Source organism: Protomyctophum parallelum (genome assembly GCF_964188405.1).
Source record: "Protomyctophum parallelum genome assembly, chromosome: 1".
Classification (NCBI taxonomy): Eukaryota; Metazoa; Chordata; class Actinopteri; order Myctophiformes; family Myctophidae; genus Protomyctophum; species Protomyctophum parallelum.
Window position 1 is genome coordinate 40,068,846 of NC_139697.1, and position 15,702 is coordinate 40,084,547.

A 15,702-nucleotide genomic window follows, 5' to 3' on the forward strand; every position below is an offset into this window, starting at 1 on the left:
TGGTGGACATTGTAAACAAAGTGGAAATGCAAATTTGCAACTGAAGACTGAAGAAAAGGAGGAATTATACAAAGTAGGGTGACATTGATGACATCACGATGAGACCAAAATCAGTCGAGCTGTTTCTGAGAGCAATTTCCATTAAAACACCTATATGATATGAAAGCCTGATTGTTCAAAATTGGTTATTTGTGGGGAGAGAAAACACACATTGGAGCCCCAAAAACACAAAAGAAATTGAAAAAGTTGAATTTTATGTTATAGGTCCTTTAAGTAAGGGATAATATCTGCCTAGGTGGTCATTGTTGGGAGATAATTCACCGACAGGGGGTTTAACCACCGACGCGAAGCGGAGATGGTTAATCACCCTGAAGGTGAATTTTGACCTGATGGTTCAAGATTCAATGTATCTCCTAAGCAAGCAGGCAGGCTCTATTTCAGCTCTTTCAGTACTTGTGCAGGAAATAGATTTAACATTAAATAATGTTTTGGAAAATAGCACTTCATATCCGAACACTGTACATAGTTTAAATTTGACTGGGCTCTGCACAGCGTAGCTTTTGGTAGCATCTGTTTTCCTAAGAATAGACTCACTCAAAAAAATGGGGAAAGAAATGTGCCTATTTGCAACTTGAGACTCAACATGGCGATGGAGCATTTTAATTCATTTTCACATGTCAGGCTCCTCAGTTCCTCAGCTGCGCTCCTAAAATTTTAAATTTAATAACACATTTTGGCTCGTCTGCTGCAAAGCCCTGTTTTGACTTCCCATGCCCTATCTCACCCATCGATTTCCTACAACAATCACATGTTAACCACTGAAACCCTATATCGTTGCTGTTGGGTGTCCAAAATCTTTCCTTTTTTATTATGATTTTTAAAACATTTTAAAATAGTGAAAATAGCAGATCTACAAGCACAGAACGCCTCACGATGCAAATAGCATTAATTTGCAGGAACAACATACAAGTTATAAAACGTTTTAACCTTTAGTGCCCTAAATCTCTTTATCGAAAATAGCCGATCTACAAGCTCAATAGGATTTTTTCACTTAATGTTTCGCCAATTTGATGAAATACCCAGAATAGGTACTATAGAACGGATCAAGTGGAAGAAGGGGTCAATTTAAGGAAGAGGCCATTTTTTGGATGAAAAAATAAATAAATACAAAAATCACAATATTGGCTCTGACATGACGGAGTAGAATTGTTGTGCATGATCCGGGATGCGACAATCACAAGATAAAAAATAAAAAAAAGTTCACCTTTCCATGTCATCTAAAGTACTACCCACCCCCCCCCATTCCTCGCCGTTCTCGTCATTTGATTCTCTCCGTGTCTTCCTGGCTCCTGTGTGTGTGTGTAGTTGACAGCAGTGATGGCGCTGACAACCTGTCTTCACACCTGTGAGGAGGAAAGACAGAAAGGCATTAACATCTTTTACTTGTCTATAAAGCTCTCAATGGTCTCGCACCTTCCTACCTACATGACTGCCTCCCTAAATATGTCCCAAACCGCCCCCCTAAGGTCTTCCACTGCTGGCCTGCTCGCTTTGCCTAAAAAAATGGCAACTAAAAAATACGGGGAAGCAGCTTTTTGCTTCTACGGGCCGTCGGCATGGAACAAGCTCCCACTGTGCCTTCGTCAGGCAGCCTCTGTAGACATTTTTAAAGCTCAGCTCAAGACCCACCTCTACAACATTGCTTTTAAATGATCTTTTATTTTTTTGTTATTCACGTCCTCACTGTATTGTATTACTGCTTTTTTTTTTTTTTTAATGTCGTTGCCTTAGTTTATCTGTTCTTATCTTTGTACCACTGCCTTCTCCTGATTTGACACTGCGTTATTGTCCTATTGTTTTAAACTGCATGCCTGTTTTAATGCTGTTTTGTTTTGCTTTTGTTTTTATTATCTTTTTTGCTCTGTAAAGCACTTTGAGCTACATTTATGTATGAAAGGTGCTATATAAATAAAGTTTATTATTATTATTATTATTATTAACCCCCGCACCACAAAAAAACGCCATTAAACGCTTCCTCTTTTTTCTTTTCTTTTTTTTTGATTAATGTCAGTTTCACAAAGGCTTGGATCATTTGCCTCCTAAAAAAAAGCCCAAAATGAAAGAGGGTGGGGGTGGGATTAAAAAAGCAATTGCACTGCCAGGAGCCAGTGTTCCTGGTACCCCGGGTGCTGCTGGGAACTAGGGCATATTGTGAAATACAGCGCTCTCATAGACAAGAGGCCAGGACTGGCTGGCGCGCTCCCCCTAATCCATGTTAAGAGGGAAATAGTAAAATTGTGCATTGTGTACTGTAGATGTGATTAAAATGAGGCCTGCGGTTTGGGGGCGATTAGGACAGTGCCATTGTGGCGTTAATGCACACACACGCACGTGCATACACACACACGTGCGCGCAAACACACACGTCAAAGGCAGAAGCACCTGGAGGAAAGAAAAGCATTTGCAAAAGGAATGCCACATGATCATGTCAGGCACACAGGGATATCTGGTTACATCTATTGTCTGCTGAGTCCGACCCTTGCACTCGTCAGCTACTAGGCTGCTTGTTATGTTGGCAATCCAGGAATGTAAGCCTTATTCTACTGTTCCGGTCATTGTAAGTTCACAGCAGGGTACTGTGGGCTCCAAGGTGAGAGAGTACAAGGCGTTATTCAACTTTTATGCATTGTGTAGATGTAATTAGATTAAAGGTCAGAGAGCGGATCAATAATATCACATCACCGCATCCTATTTTTCTGGCGACGCGGGGAGGGCGAAACCTCACAAAAAACCCAATCCCAAGAGCACTTACACCCTCGGAATGCATATTGTTGCTTTACAAAAGTGGAGAGGTGCAGAGTTGAACAGTGTGTGGGAACAGTCTTTCCTTTCACATGAATTTGATCTCTGAGGTCTGGCAAATAGGTGAAGTTTGGTGCGGTCGAAGCCGAACTCTATTGGGGCCATTTCGAAGCACACCGACACACACAGCTGGCTTTTATTTGAAAGCCCACCAGAATGCGCTTTGATGCCTTGGTGTTTTCCTAACCCGGGTCACATTGTGAGCGGTGTGGTTCTGTTTATTTCCAGGGTGTCCTGACAACAAAACTGCCAGCTGATTACACTAATTAGCAGACCCTTCAATCACGGGGTAGGGGGCGAGGAGGAGGGTACTAATTAGTGAAATCACCGGGCATAGTTGTTTTTTTTGTATAAAAACGTGCGTGCCAAAGTTTGGGGGCTTCCAAAATGCACTGTTGAAATTTATTCACTGTCGTCTGATTTAATAAATAAAGAAATAATATGAAACGTGCTTTCAACACCGCCAAAATCCTCAGACAATCGAAAAGACGTGTGAGAATGTTAAAACTCCAATCACACTTGAGTCTCTTAGTGCACCACAAACAAGCAGAATGCTATCGCGTAAAAGGTGATGGCTTTCATGTAAAAAAAAATCCCACAAAATCCACACTGGGGGGTCTGCTTCTATTTTCAGTCTCCAGTCACTCAAATGTATTTTTTCAAACTCAATTCTTGGAACAAAATTTTGTTGCTAAGCAATATTAGCCAAAACCCACACAGATACTCAACACAGTAGCTTCCTGGCTGGGATGAGACGGGGTCTGTTGCCCAGGCTGGCAAACACTGGCTTAACGAGCATTCTGGAACATGGCTATGACAGTGGCTTTATTCCAGTCTATTCATCTTAGTGTTAACTTGTGGAAAAGTACTGCGAGAGTACACAATAACACTCTACAACAAGTGTCTATAAACTACTCAAGCAGCACATAATGTACTTAGAGTACATGACCGCAACAGCAGAATGTAAGTATAGTACGTCTATTAAAATAAACCTGTGTGTGTGTGTGTGTGTGTGTGTGTGTGTGTGTGTGTGTGTGTGTGTGTGTGCGTGCGTGCGTCCCGGGCTTCCCTGATTGGCTACCCCGACCCATCAGTTTCCCTGATTGTGGGTTGTGTGTGTTTAGTTTCTACCCCGTCCTGTTGTGACTGACTGAGTTCTTGTTATCCTAGTCTAGTCGACTTTGTCTAACAGTGCGTTTTAACAGCAGGAGAACAACCGCGAGCGGCACTTGAATTTCATTGGCTATCTCCTAATTGCCCACTATCACCGGACGTTCCTTCTGCCCACTTTTCGACTATCGCCTGTTCGCCTGCTATTGCCGCCATTCGTCGGTAGTTTCCGGGTCCCATAGACAAATAATGCACTTCCGGAAAATTTGTCTGGCTGTCGCCCGCTGTTAAAATGCACTGTCAGACGTCTTGTCCTTTGTATTTCTCTTGTCTCTTTTCTCTTTCTGTGCACCCAGGCCAGTGTAATTATTGGATACAAACCCATCGGCTCACCGCTGCGTTTGTGCCACTGCAACAATATAAAGTGGTAGTCTAGTGTGTACAATAGAACTCTGTTCTTTTGCAGAGCGATGCACAAAATGTCTGCAAAGAAAGGGAATTTTACAGAGCCTCAGCCAAATGAAGGCAGGTCCTGTGGATCACAGGATGCAAGCAAATGTAAGAGAAGACACTACAGGTCTTGGCAACTCAGGAGGAGGCTCAACGTTGTCTGAGTTGTTCCAGTGTGCTCTCTTACAAACTGTCTGTTTCTGTCTGACTCCCATTTATGCCCATATACTGTACGTCATCAACATTGCGTACTATGACAGCGGGAACAACGGGTACTGTGACAACAGTACAGTGGTTATTACATAAACGGACGGGGCACGAATTCCAAACCTGCTGGTGAACAATCCCGATCGTGTGAAATTCACTATGTGTCTTCTGCAGACCGGTCTGGCTCCAAGCTCTGGGTGGGCGTTTATCAGAAACAAAAGTGTGGAAGAGCCAACTAGCGTCTTGTCAATCACAGGTCTTGAGTGCAGACCCTGATTAGCATGCGACTTGCATCGGACGAACAGATACAGATTGAGTCGTTTTAAAACCTTGGTGAGCATACAGATCCCCACAATATGTAACAGTTTTTAGATTGCTTCTATTTGTAACCTATGTAATTCACATACCTTTTGTTTTCCTTTTCCTGATCTTCTGATGTATTGTTGTTTTATATGATATTGTATTACTCGACAACACTGAAAATGTGTTTAACTACTCAGTGTAATTTCCAGAATAAATAAAACTTGAACAACAGAGCCCGATCCCACCCAAACATGGTGAAATAGCACGGATTGACAATTCCGTACATACACACCTAGAAAACCCCCAAATCTGTACATATTACACTACTATTAGTAGAGGACCTGGCTAAGATATGTATGCACTTTATTTAGGAGAGAATATCTCAACTGTTCTTGGCTAATATGACTCCTGCGAACAACTTGGGAACTGTGAAAAATCTCTATACGTGGCGAAATACCCGAAAATGACCACGCCCTTTTTAAGGCCGCTTACAGTATATCGCTTTTGCTCCGTGGATGGAACATTTACATTTAAAAGCTATCGGATGGACGTGTGGATAACAGCATGGTTGTGTGCATAATCCTTATGACCAACGTTCACTTCCATGCTAGCTGCTTCACAGAGGACACTGGAGGCTGGCGGTGATTTCACCACAGCCCGAAGCTGTCAAGCTGTCTTCAATGCGAAGCAGAAAGCGTGGAAGTCCGTCAGACAATGGTCTGCCCCAACCCCATGTGAAATGCACTCCCCAGCTAGTTCATTATTGCACTTGTCTTTTTAAACATGTAACCAGCGGTTTCACCATACTTCCACGGCGCAACCATAATGCAACCACCCGTCGCGTCTCGCCCCCCTTACCAACGTGGCCCAGTCAGTTTAGAGGTTGCCCAGTTTAACTTCGAAGAGAGGGGGAGAAAAAACAGCAAAAGATAGCCTACTTTGGCAGCCCTCGTGCATGGACATTTCTGTTAGTAGCAAACTACAGCATGTAATCTGCCTTTGTTTTAAATTGTCCCCCATTCGCACGTCGGCAAAAACCCGTTCACACCTCGGTCGGAGATGCGCTGCCACCACCCCGTCAATCATTGAATCCACGCTACGCGCGAGCTGCCCGTCAGCTGCTGCGGCTATACCCGATAAGAGGCTTGACAAGCCAAAAGCTTATTGATACTCGGCCGGGTCTCGATAAATGCCGAACCGGGTTTGTAATGGACCCGATTTTCGGGCTCCACCCCTAGTTATGGGGCTTAAAATCAATGCATTTCAAGTTTCAAGTTCTGGACAGACATCTTGGATTTTTGGGGTCGCCATCTTGGAATTTTGCGCGGCTAGTGGTATTTTTGGAAAAGAGTGGGATTTGAAGAGTATATGTACCAAAATGTCATGCTTGTATCACCATTTAAACAATTCTTGCTATATTTTGCAATTATCTGCTGCACTACTGTATATGCCGAGTACGTCAAGTGGCCAGTCCGCCTGGATTTACTTTTACTCTTGAATACTTAAGTACATTTATTGGCACATACCTTTTCACTCTTACTCAAGTAACATTTTGACTGAGCTACTTTTACTTGTAATGGAGTAAATCTGAACAGGTCGTATTTGTAATCAAGTACTGGGGTCGAGTACTCTGTCCACCTCTGGTAAAATAGAGGTTCAGCCACACCCAGTCATACAGATAAGCGTTCCAAAATGTTTCTAATTGTCAAAAAACATGATTTAGACACCAAGTTTGCATTCGTAGCTCATCTGGTTCAAAAGTTGTAAACAAAACATTTTTCAGGTGGTGGACTGGCGGCCATATTGGATTTGGCCACAATGATGACCTGGAGGGTTGCTGGCTCGGGTACGGATTCAACAAACATTTTGAGCACCTCAAAAAATCTGTAGCTCCAACAGTTTAGAAAATAGAGCCATGTTTGAACTAGCGGTCATTTAAAAAAGAGCGTGGTCATTTCCGGGTATTTCGCCCCGGATAGAGAATTTTTCACAGTTCCCAAGTTGTTCGCGGGGGTCATATTAGCCAAGAACAATTGAGATATTCTCTCCTAAATGAAGTGCATACATATCTTAGCCAGGTCCTAGACTATAGTGTTTTGACCACAACGGAGGCGTGGTTTTCATCCATTATCTCAGTTGGGGCAAATGCGCTCCCCACAACAATATTTACGTTTCTGTGCCTATCGGGTTGCAACTCGGATGGGGCTGAGTCGGCTCAATCGAACTTCACAACGTTCAGCACGGCAACTCGCTCGTGGTGGCTCTCGTTGCTTAAGTTTGCTTGAGACAGCACCCCTCCGTCGCAGTCTAAAACTATAGGGGGGTTAATGGGGAGGATTGCAGTGTAATATGTACGGATTTTTTTTTTTTTTTAGTAGTGTATGTACGGAATCCAATCCGTGTCATTTTCACCGTGTCTGGGTGAGATCGGGTTGACAGATAACAGTTTTGGACATGTGAGTGAGGTTTCTACCCGACAAGAGACAATAATACAGCAACATCATTCTAACATAATACATTTTTCTGATTTAGGTGTTTATAATCTGCCTAAAATCTGTACCATTTATCCAGTCAGCCTCCCAGAGGCGTCATCGACCATCTTCTTCTCTCGCTCCAGGGCCAGCTCCCGTACTCTCCTCAGGTGTCCTCCGTCGTCCAGCCAGCTCCCGAACACCTCCCGGGGTCCTCCGACACCGCCGCTCTGCATTCCGTTCTTCAGCTCCGCTGCGTTCTGCGGTCGCAGCCTGGTAATAACACACCGACCGACTGATTATAATTCTAGTTCACGCGTATACTCTCGTATAATCTCTTGTCCTTAGACGGGTTCCCAGTAACCAAAATGTTGCACTGAACCGTCAGAACTCAAACTTTAAGGCAGCTTTTTAAACAAGGGATCATGTATCACGTGCCTTTCTAAACAACTACAACTACTACTTTTTAAACAACTACCGCCACGTCATACACTATCCTGCTAATTACACGGCTACTTCATTTTTAAAGAAAATAAATTGACCCAAAAGTAACAACAAAACAAAGTATTTCCTTGATTACGCACAGTAATGATTTGTAAACGGTACTTGATTTCAAATGTTTTCATTCATGTTTTTAGTTGTAAATGACATGGTTTGTTTGCTTACATGGCTGTCATGTTGGATAGCATAAAGCATCAAATCTAAGCAGCGCAGCAGGTGCTCTGAGGCTTTGATTAGCCAGCGGTCTGTTATATAGAGGAACGGTCATTATCATTATTCAGCGATTGACTAATCAGAAACAAGCAATCAACCAAGCCGTGTAATAAGAAAATACTTTGGACACCAATGAACTGTTTTCTGAACAGCCCTGGTAGAGCCCTGGTAGAGACTCTGCAGTTAAGGCACTGCTATCTTTTCTTTTTATTCAATACATACAAAATAAAAAACACAATAAACTCATTTGCATCTACTGTACCATAGCATGAGCAGTGTTTTGGGATCAGTATTTTGCTAGATGCCAACGTCTGGCTTGAAATGTTCTCCGTGACAATTTCCTTGCGGTAACTGTGAAGTTCTAGATACCGCTGACAAAGACAAAGCAGCAGAACATGGCTGTCCTATACATGCCGTTATTGAATGTGAACTGGCCCTGACTGTGCAGTGCAGATTATAAAACAGCGGAACAATTACCACACATCACAATGGTTCTTTTCAAAGACGCACTGTAGCTCACAGGGAGAATAAAAGGCTTCCTCAAATTGTTTAGGTGATATTGTTATTCAATTATTATGGTTGTGTTATTTTGATTCAGATGCTTTCTCAGAGCCTGGGCTGAAGAAAATGACACTTAATAGGTTGCCATAAAAAAAAACAGGGTAGATTATATCAAGCTATTTATCAAGATAAAATTGGGTGCAAACAGAATTAACGTAGAGATTTTCAGAAAGAAACTGGTCAGGTGCAGTTCAATGTGTAAACTGGGTGGTTCAATTCCCATTGTGCTAACCCAAACTGTATATATCTGTCGCGTGGAATCCTCATTGTCCAAAACTGGTACTTTTCAGGATTCAAATTCAAAAAGAGAAAAGTAGCAGATCTGCAAGGATCGAGCCGCTCTTCGAGCTCTGCTACTTTTGATGCTTTTGTGTGACACTGTAGTATGACCAAGTAGGGCGTTAATTTATGAGAAAACAAAAAAGCGTTAAAATATGGATTCTCTCTCCCCAAAGCTAGTACCAACATTCTATTTCTTTTAGACACAGGGGAAGAGACACTTTTCTTATTCAAACAGATGGTGACAAATGTGATGGCAGAGCGAGAGGGGATGTAAGGTGCCTGGAAAGTTTGGAAACCTTCACTGGCACAAAATCAATACACTCTTGGGCATAGCTAGGCATTCTGCAGGACAGAAACATCCACCTAATGGCATATGCAACATGTCTGACAATCCCTAACGAGCCTAAAACCAATCAAAAGGCAACACAAGGGGAATAAGTCATTATTTAAAAATATAGACATATGTGTCTTTGAAAAGGACCAGACCAGCATCTGTTCACATATTTGGCCTTGTGAATTCCATCATAGAACATTTTCCCGTTCCCGTAGTTTTTAGACATTGACGCAATCAAATGCTGACAAAATGTAAGTCTATAATCACAGTACATTTAGCATGTTCTACAACATTGATTTTTTGTTATTCATGTCCTCACTGTATTGCATTACTGCTTGTTTTTTAATGTCGTTGCCTTGCTTTTCTTTTATTCTCCATTGTTCTGTAAAGCACTTTGAGCTGCATTTGATGTCATGAAAGGTGCTATACAAATAAAGTTTTATTATTATTATTATTATGTTGGCTTACCTAGGTCAACCATGTTTCTGCATAATGTTTAGATGCCTGTCAGATTGTCAGACTATGCTGTCTACGATGGAAAACAACATCATACACGAGCTGAGACCTGAGAGATAAGATTTAAGTGTTCTATGCTCATGTCAAATTGACGACAGATTAATGAATGCAGACAGTTGTGTTGGGTTGACTATGCGCAAGTTTGATAAATAAGGGCCATCCTGCTTTTATTTGGAGAATGGTCAGCATGTAAACTTGCCAGACCGCCGGTATGGTCCTCTAAAACATATGGACATTACTGTACCTGCCACTGAGCCAGTCGTGTAGGTCCTGGTGCTGTTGAATGCTGAGGCTTTTGGGACGCAGCTCTGCGGCCAACCTGCCCAGATCGCCCTCCGACATTTTACCGCCGCCTCCGTCCTGGCAGCGTTGGATGATGCTAGAGACATGTTCAGAAGAGCTCACCGACGCCCCCTGTCCAGCACTGCCGTTCACTCCTCCTCTGCCGGCAATGCCAGACGTTGCGCTGTTCATCTTGTGAAACAGCTCTGTCCAGTCTGGGGCGCTGGCTTTCAGCCCCGTGTGGCTGTCAGCGAACGAGCGGGTGAGGTCGCCACGTGGCAGACCCGTCCTGGCTTCCAGCTGGCTGAGCTCCTCAGGAGAAGGCCACCTCACTTGCGCAGAAACATCCTTGAGGAGCGCCGGGAAGCGGCTGTCTGCAGGCACTGAACAGGGGGACGTCGGGTTGGAGGGGACGGACGATGGCACGGTAAGAGGGGCGACGATGGGGAGGATGGGATGTGGTGGCAGGGGAGGAGGGCTTTTGACATGGCCAGCGGTCAGTTTGTGAATTCCATTCAGCTGCATGGGCTGGTGATGTGGATGTCGTTTCTCAAGTACCGCGGTGCCACCGCCATTGCCCATACCGAAGCCCATCCTCTTGGTGCCCATAGAGTTGAGCAGTGCCTGCTCGAGGTTGTCGCGGAGCGCGCGGCGCTCCTCGAACCAGCTCTCGATCTCCTGCCGGGACAGGCACGTGGCGACCGCCAACTTGTCGACGTCGACATGCGTGGGGAAGCTCTTACGCAGGAAGTTTTCTTCCAGGATCTTGAGCTGCTCCGCAGTCTTCCCTTTCATCCTCTCCAACAGGGGGAACTGGGTGGGCACCGACAACGACTTGTGCTGCTCGGCTCTGGGCGGTTCGCTGGCATACAGCTGTATGAAGCCATTGTTGTGGACGTGTGGGTTTTGCTCGTGGGACCATCTGGCCTCCACATGGGACACGCCGTTGGCCTCAGACAGAGGCATGTGCATCTTGTCTCCTCTGGCGTGGCAGACTTTCAGTTCCCCCCCTCCTTGCTGCTGCTCTTTCCATTTCGGCGAGGGAAAGCCTGTCGCGTTCTGGGACGATGGTGCTTTGAGTGGGGCGCGAGCTGACTGGATGATGGGGGGCCGCCGAATCTGCGGCGCAACCAGCGGGGGCGAGTTTGGTAGCTTCATGTCGGGGGCCAACAGCGCATGGGTAATGGGGTTTTTGTCTTTGGAGTTGATGGACGAAGGATGAGGAATTAGGTAGTTCTTGTATGGGGGTGCGATGATAGGCGGCGGTGCTAAGAAAGGCCGGTTCAATGACTGTTGAAATAATATGGAGGGCAGAGACACCACCGGCCTGGTTTTGGAGTTGAAGGACGATGAGAGGGGAGCTGCTGCCGCAAGCAGCTTCCCCTTGGACGACGGCGGCGGCATTAAAGGCACAGCAGCAGATAACCTCTTCAGCTCTGCCGGGACAACAGGAAACGCTACAGGTCTCTTGGTCTCCATGGGAACTGGAGGCGGAGCCATCGGGAGGCGGTCTTTCAGCGGTGGAGGAGGTGGGGGAGGGGCCATGAGACCCTTGTCCCCAGAGTGCGGCGCGACCGCCATGACGGGTCGCTTGGACTCCGGGGCGAACATGGCCGCCGCGTAAGTCGCCAGAGGCCGCTTGGGGGCGTGGCCCGGGACCGAGGTCGTCGTCACAGTGACGGCGCTTAGGCCGTTGGACATGCTCGACGTCTTGAAATGATTGGGGTGCTCCACCGTGGTGTGGACGACCGGCTGCTGAGAGGCTTTGGCAGACGACGGCCGTGACACCGGACTGGCGGCCGAGGCGGTGAAGGTGTGGTGGGCCGGCGGAATGGAGCCGTTGAACATCTTCTTCCTGGCCTCCTCCACCTCCTCGGGGGACCACGTGATGCCTTGCTTTAGCCTCTGCGTGGTGAACCACACCTTGATCTGCTCCTCCGGGTGCTTTGACGCCGCCGTCAGCCAGGAGAGCTCAGCGTGCGTCGGGTAGGGGAACTTGCTGAAGGACGTGATGAGCGTCAGGTTGTTGTCCAGCGACGGGTTGTATTTGGTGGTGTTCAGGGGAACGGCGATTTTTGGTACGGAGTTGAAGTTGGGCGGGCGCTGCAGGTGCGGGGTGACATGATGGGACAGCCCTTGGAAGATTGAGGTTTCGGGGATGATCACCGTTCCGTTGATGTTCACCGCCCTGATTTGGTCCTTCTGCAGAAGGTTATCCAACTGGCTTTTCAGGCCATTCCCCTGGTAGATTGACGGAATACTGTCGGGTGACGTTACTGTCGTGGATATGCAAGGGGGAAATGCAACGCCGCTGTCGTTGCTTTCGCCCTGCCCGTTTGTCAAATCACATTCGACTGAATTGTCCATGCCTTCGATTGTCTGTTCTAAGATAGTCTGATTGTTTGTTTTCACCCTCTTGAACTTGAAGTTTGTTTCGCCCGGGTGCCGGCTCTCGTTGTGCTCTGTGAGTGAGTCGAACTTCTTGGTGCTGAAGTTGCAGACGGCACACAGGTACAGCGGGTTGAGGATGACGCTGGGGTGAATCGAGTCCACATGCTCCTTGAAGTTGTCCAGGTTCTGCGTGGAAAAAGGGCAGTATTTGCACTCGTATTTCCTTTGCTGCCTTCTCTGGGTTTCTGCCTCATAGTCACCCCCTTCTCTCTCCTTTGCCTGTCCGCTTCCGTCATCCTCGATCACAGCATCATCCTCCTCTTCATTTGACGGTTCATTTAGTTCCGATGGCTCTGGCGTTGAAAACGTCTCTGGATTATCCGGACGCTCCGGTAGGTCCTGATCCTTTTCACTCGTAGGCTTGCATGGTTCCGATGGGCCCCTCTCTGTCATGGCGCCATTGTCTACAGAAATATCCGATGGCATATCCACGTCCATCAGCTCTTCTGGGTCGCTTAGCGATCCGGGCAGGTCATAAACAACCCGGACCATGCAGGGCGTGGACGATTTCCTGCGACTGGACATGGCGGCTGCTGCTGGTGGAGGTTAAGTTGCTGGTTACCTTGATGATACTGCACTTTTCTGCTGGTGTCGAACAGCGTCAACCTGGCTGTTTTAGGGCAGAAAAACAGGAAAATTAATTTTAATATCTTACTGTTGTTTTGACATATGTTACATGCTATAAAGAACAAGGACAAGAGTGTTTATATTTCTTTATATTTCTACTTTTTGGGTACAGTAACTGCATTTGTTTGCTGCAAGCAGTACCGACTTGGTACTTTCAATCATCTTTAAATAGATTTCCATAATATATAACATTGGTTTCTTTTATTTCAGTGGCAAGAAGTCCTTTAACCGAGAATCTATTTGGTGTATTGAATCGCCAGTGGCCGCAATTTGTTATGTACAAGCTCGAAATCTTTTAATTAATACAAAACTTGGGTTAATGTCACTTTAACGGCTGCTTTGACCCATTTAGACAATAAGTACAATCAAAACTCCAAGCCAAACGCATTTTCACACTTTGATCAGTGTGTACGGACGTGCTTTTTCCACAGAGCCAAAGGATTTGTTTCAGAAATGTTATGATTTTTAATGTGCTTTGCCTAAGAGACGGAATGGAAACCCAATGCATACTGAATGCTCTTCTGTACTAAGGGGACTGCAATGTGATAAAGGTACCGCATGCAACAATTACGCAAAAATATATACAGTACAATCATTTACTGTGTGAAGAGCGGTTGGCTCACTTGTGGACGACACACATGATCGTCTGAGTCTGTGTAATACAATGTATTGTACACTGGATGACTAACATTGGGTGTGTAAAATTACACAGTATTAATAGCACTAATATAATTTCTTACTTTAGGCTAGTTCAATTATATTATAGTTTTCTTTCCTCAGCATCCATTAACCTTCATACCAGTACTCTGCTGCAACGCATGGGCCTGAATATGAAGCCTGATTTATACTGCTGCGTGGTTGCATCTCTGCGCAACACAGACAAACCGCCTCTGTGGCGCATTGTGAGCTTGTAAATCAGCCACTTTCAGCTACGTCTTATCGTTGTATAAAGTAATTCAAAATACAATATATGAGGACAAGGTAGTGTTGTCACGATACTGGATTTTCAACTTCGATACGATATTTGGAAAAGTATTGATATTTCGATACCATTTTCGATACCACGCAACCACGGCGATTTCTGAGGGTTTAACATTTATTACAAATAAAAGCTGTGCAGTCTTATGCACTTTCATATTTCTTTTACATTTTTATTCTTTTTATTATTATTAGGCCTATTATTATAATAATTATTATTATTATAAATAACTATGGATTATAAACCAGTATACAGTAGGCCTACACATAAAAGTAAAGTTGTGAAGCACAACAGCATTTAATTTCTTTCTGACCAGTCAACCACATCATCTTGGTTTCTATTCCTTATTTATAATCTTTATCATTTATAATTATTTAAAAATAAATAAAAATAAATAGATCAGATATTATTCAATGCATCCTGTCTAAGGCCAGCCTACTCAAACTATTATTATTTTTATTAGTAGTATTATTAATATCCAGAATCACACTATCGCTATGACAGCAACAAGTAGGATTATTGTATGAGTTATTTTGCAACTGTCCTCTTTAGCTCTCCGTGTACATCGGATTCTTTATCTTACATAAAGAAATACGAGCGTTAAAGAAGTTAACACAGCGTGGAGACAGAACTTGTCACAGAGAGAACGACACAGTGTAGTAGCCTACTGTCTGTGAGTGCTGCTGTGCGCTCGAGAAGTGGACTCAGGACTGACGGCTGTACTCTGCGCTGCGGAGCATGGTCTCAACCAACGAGAGCACGGAGCGGGACAGTATCGAAAGTATCGATACTATGGAAAAGTCATATCGAACCGTTTTAATTTTTCAGAATCGATATTTTTCGATATTTTCGACAACACTAGGACAAGGCAGGACGGACAAGAATGTCCTGCCATCACATTGCCCTTATACTCTACCTCTGTGCTCTCTCTTATACTACGAATTGATGGAGCGCGCACAGAAAATGTAACCGATAATTCCGCCCACTTCTTTAGACCTGTAAAACCTGTGATGTGTGTGAGTGACAAACGAAACCGATTGTCATTCCGAACGCTGGGACCGGAGGGAGGGCGAGAAAATGAAAGTGGCAAAGAGAAAAGTGTGTGTGTGTGTGTGTGTGTGCGAGTGTGTGTATGTGTGGGTAAGAGAGAGAGAGAGAGGGGCCCCTTACTGGAGGTGTTCAATGGAGGCGACGACGGCAGAGGTGGAGGAGGAGAAGGAAGAGGCTCTGGTGTGCGAGAGGAGGAGGGGAGGAGGACCGGCAGGGGGAGAGGAGCGGCTGGCGGTTCCGCTGCGGCTGGCCGGCTGCTGCAGCTCTGTGGTGGTGGTGCAGCAGTGTGGCTGCTGCAGCTCTGTGGTGGTGGTGGTGGTGCAGCAGTGTGGCTGCTGCAGCTCTGTGGTGGTGGTGGTGCAGCAGTGTGGCTGCTGCAGCTCTGTGGTGGTGGTGGTGCAGCAGTGTGGCTGCTGCAGCTCTGTGGTGGTGGTGGTGTAGCAGTGTGGCTGCTGCAGCTCTGTGGTGGTGGTGGTGCAGCAGTGTGGCTGCTGCAGCTCTGT

At 45.4% G+C, this 15,702-nt stretch overlaps 1 protein-coding gene across 1 annotated transcript; it reads right to left on the reverse strand.

Moving 5' to 3' along the window:
• Window positions 1-275: 275 nt before the first annotated feature.
• Window positions 276-15,455, reverse strand: zhx2b (zinc fingers and homeoboxes 2b). The gene is made up of 4 exons (XM_083768724.1): window positions 15,320-15,455; window positions 10,055-13,153; window positions 7,493-7,676; window positions 276-1,403 (listed from the first exon to the last, which is right to left on the reverse strand). The coding sequence occupies exons 2-3, from the start codon at window positions 13,066-13,068 to the stop codon at window positions 7,496-7,498; spliced, it is 3,195 nt and encodes a 1,064-aa protein (XP_083624850.1). The 5' UTR covers window positions 13,069-13,153; window positions 15,320-15,455; the 3' UTR covers window positions 276-1,403; window positions 7,493-7,495.
• Window positions 15,456-15,702: the final 247 nt, after the last annotated feature.

Coding starts and splice junctions, on each gene's coding strand:
- zhx2b (XM_083768724.1), bottom strand. CDS start 13,068: ATGTCCAGTCGCAGGAAATCGTCCACGCCCTGCATGGTCCGGGTTGTT. Junction 7,677..10,054: donor CACGACTGGCTCAGTGGCAG/GTACAGTAATGT, acceptor TGTTATTACCAG/GCTGCGACCGCAGAACGCAG.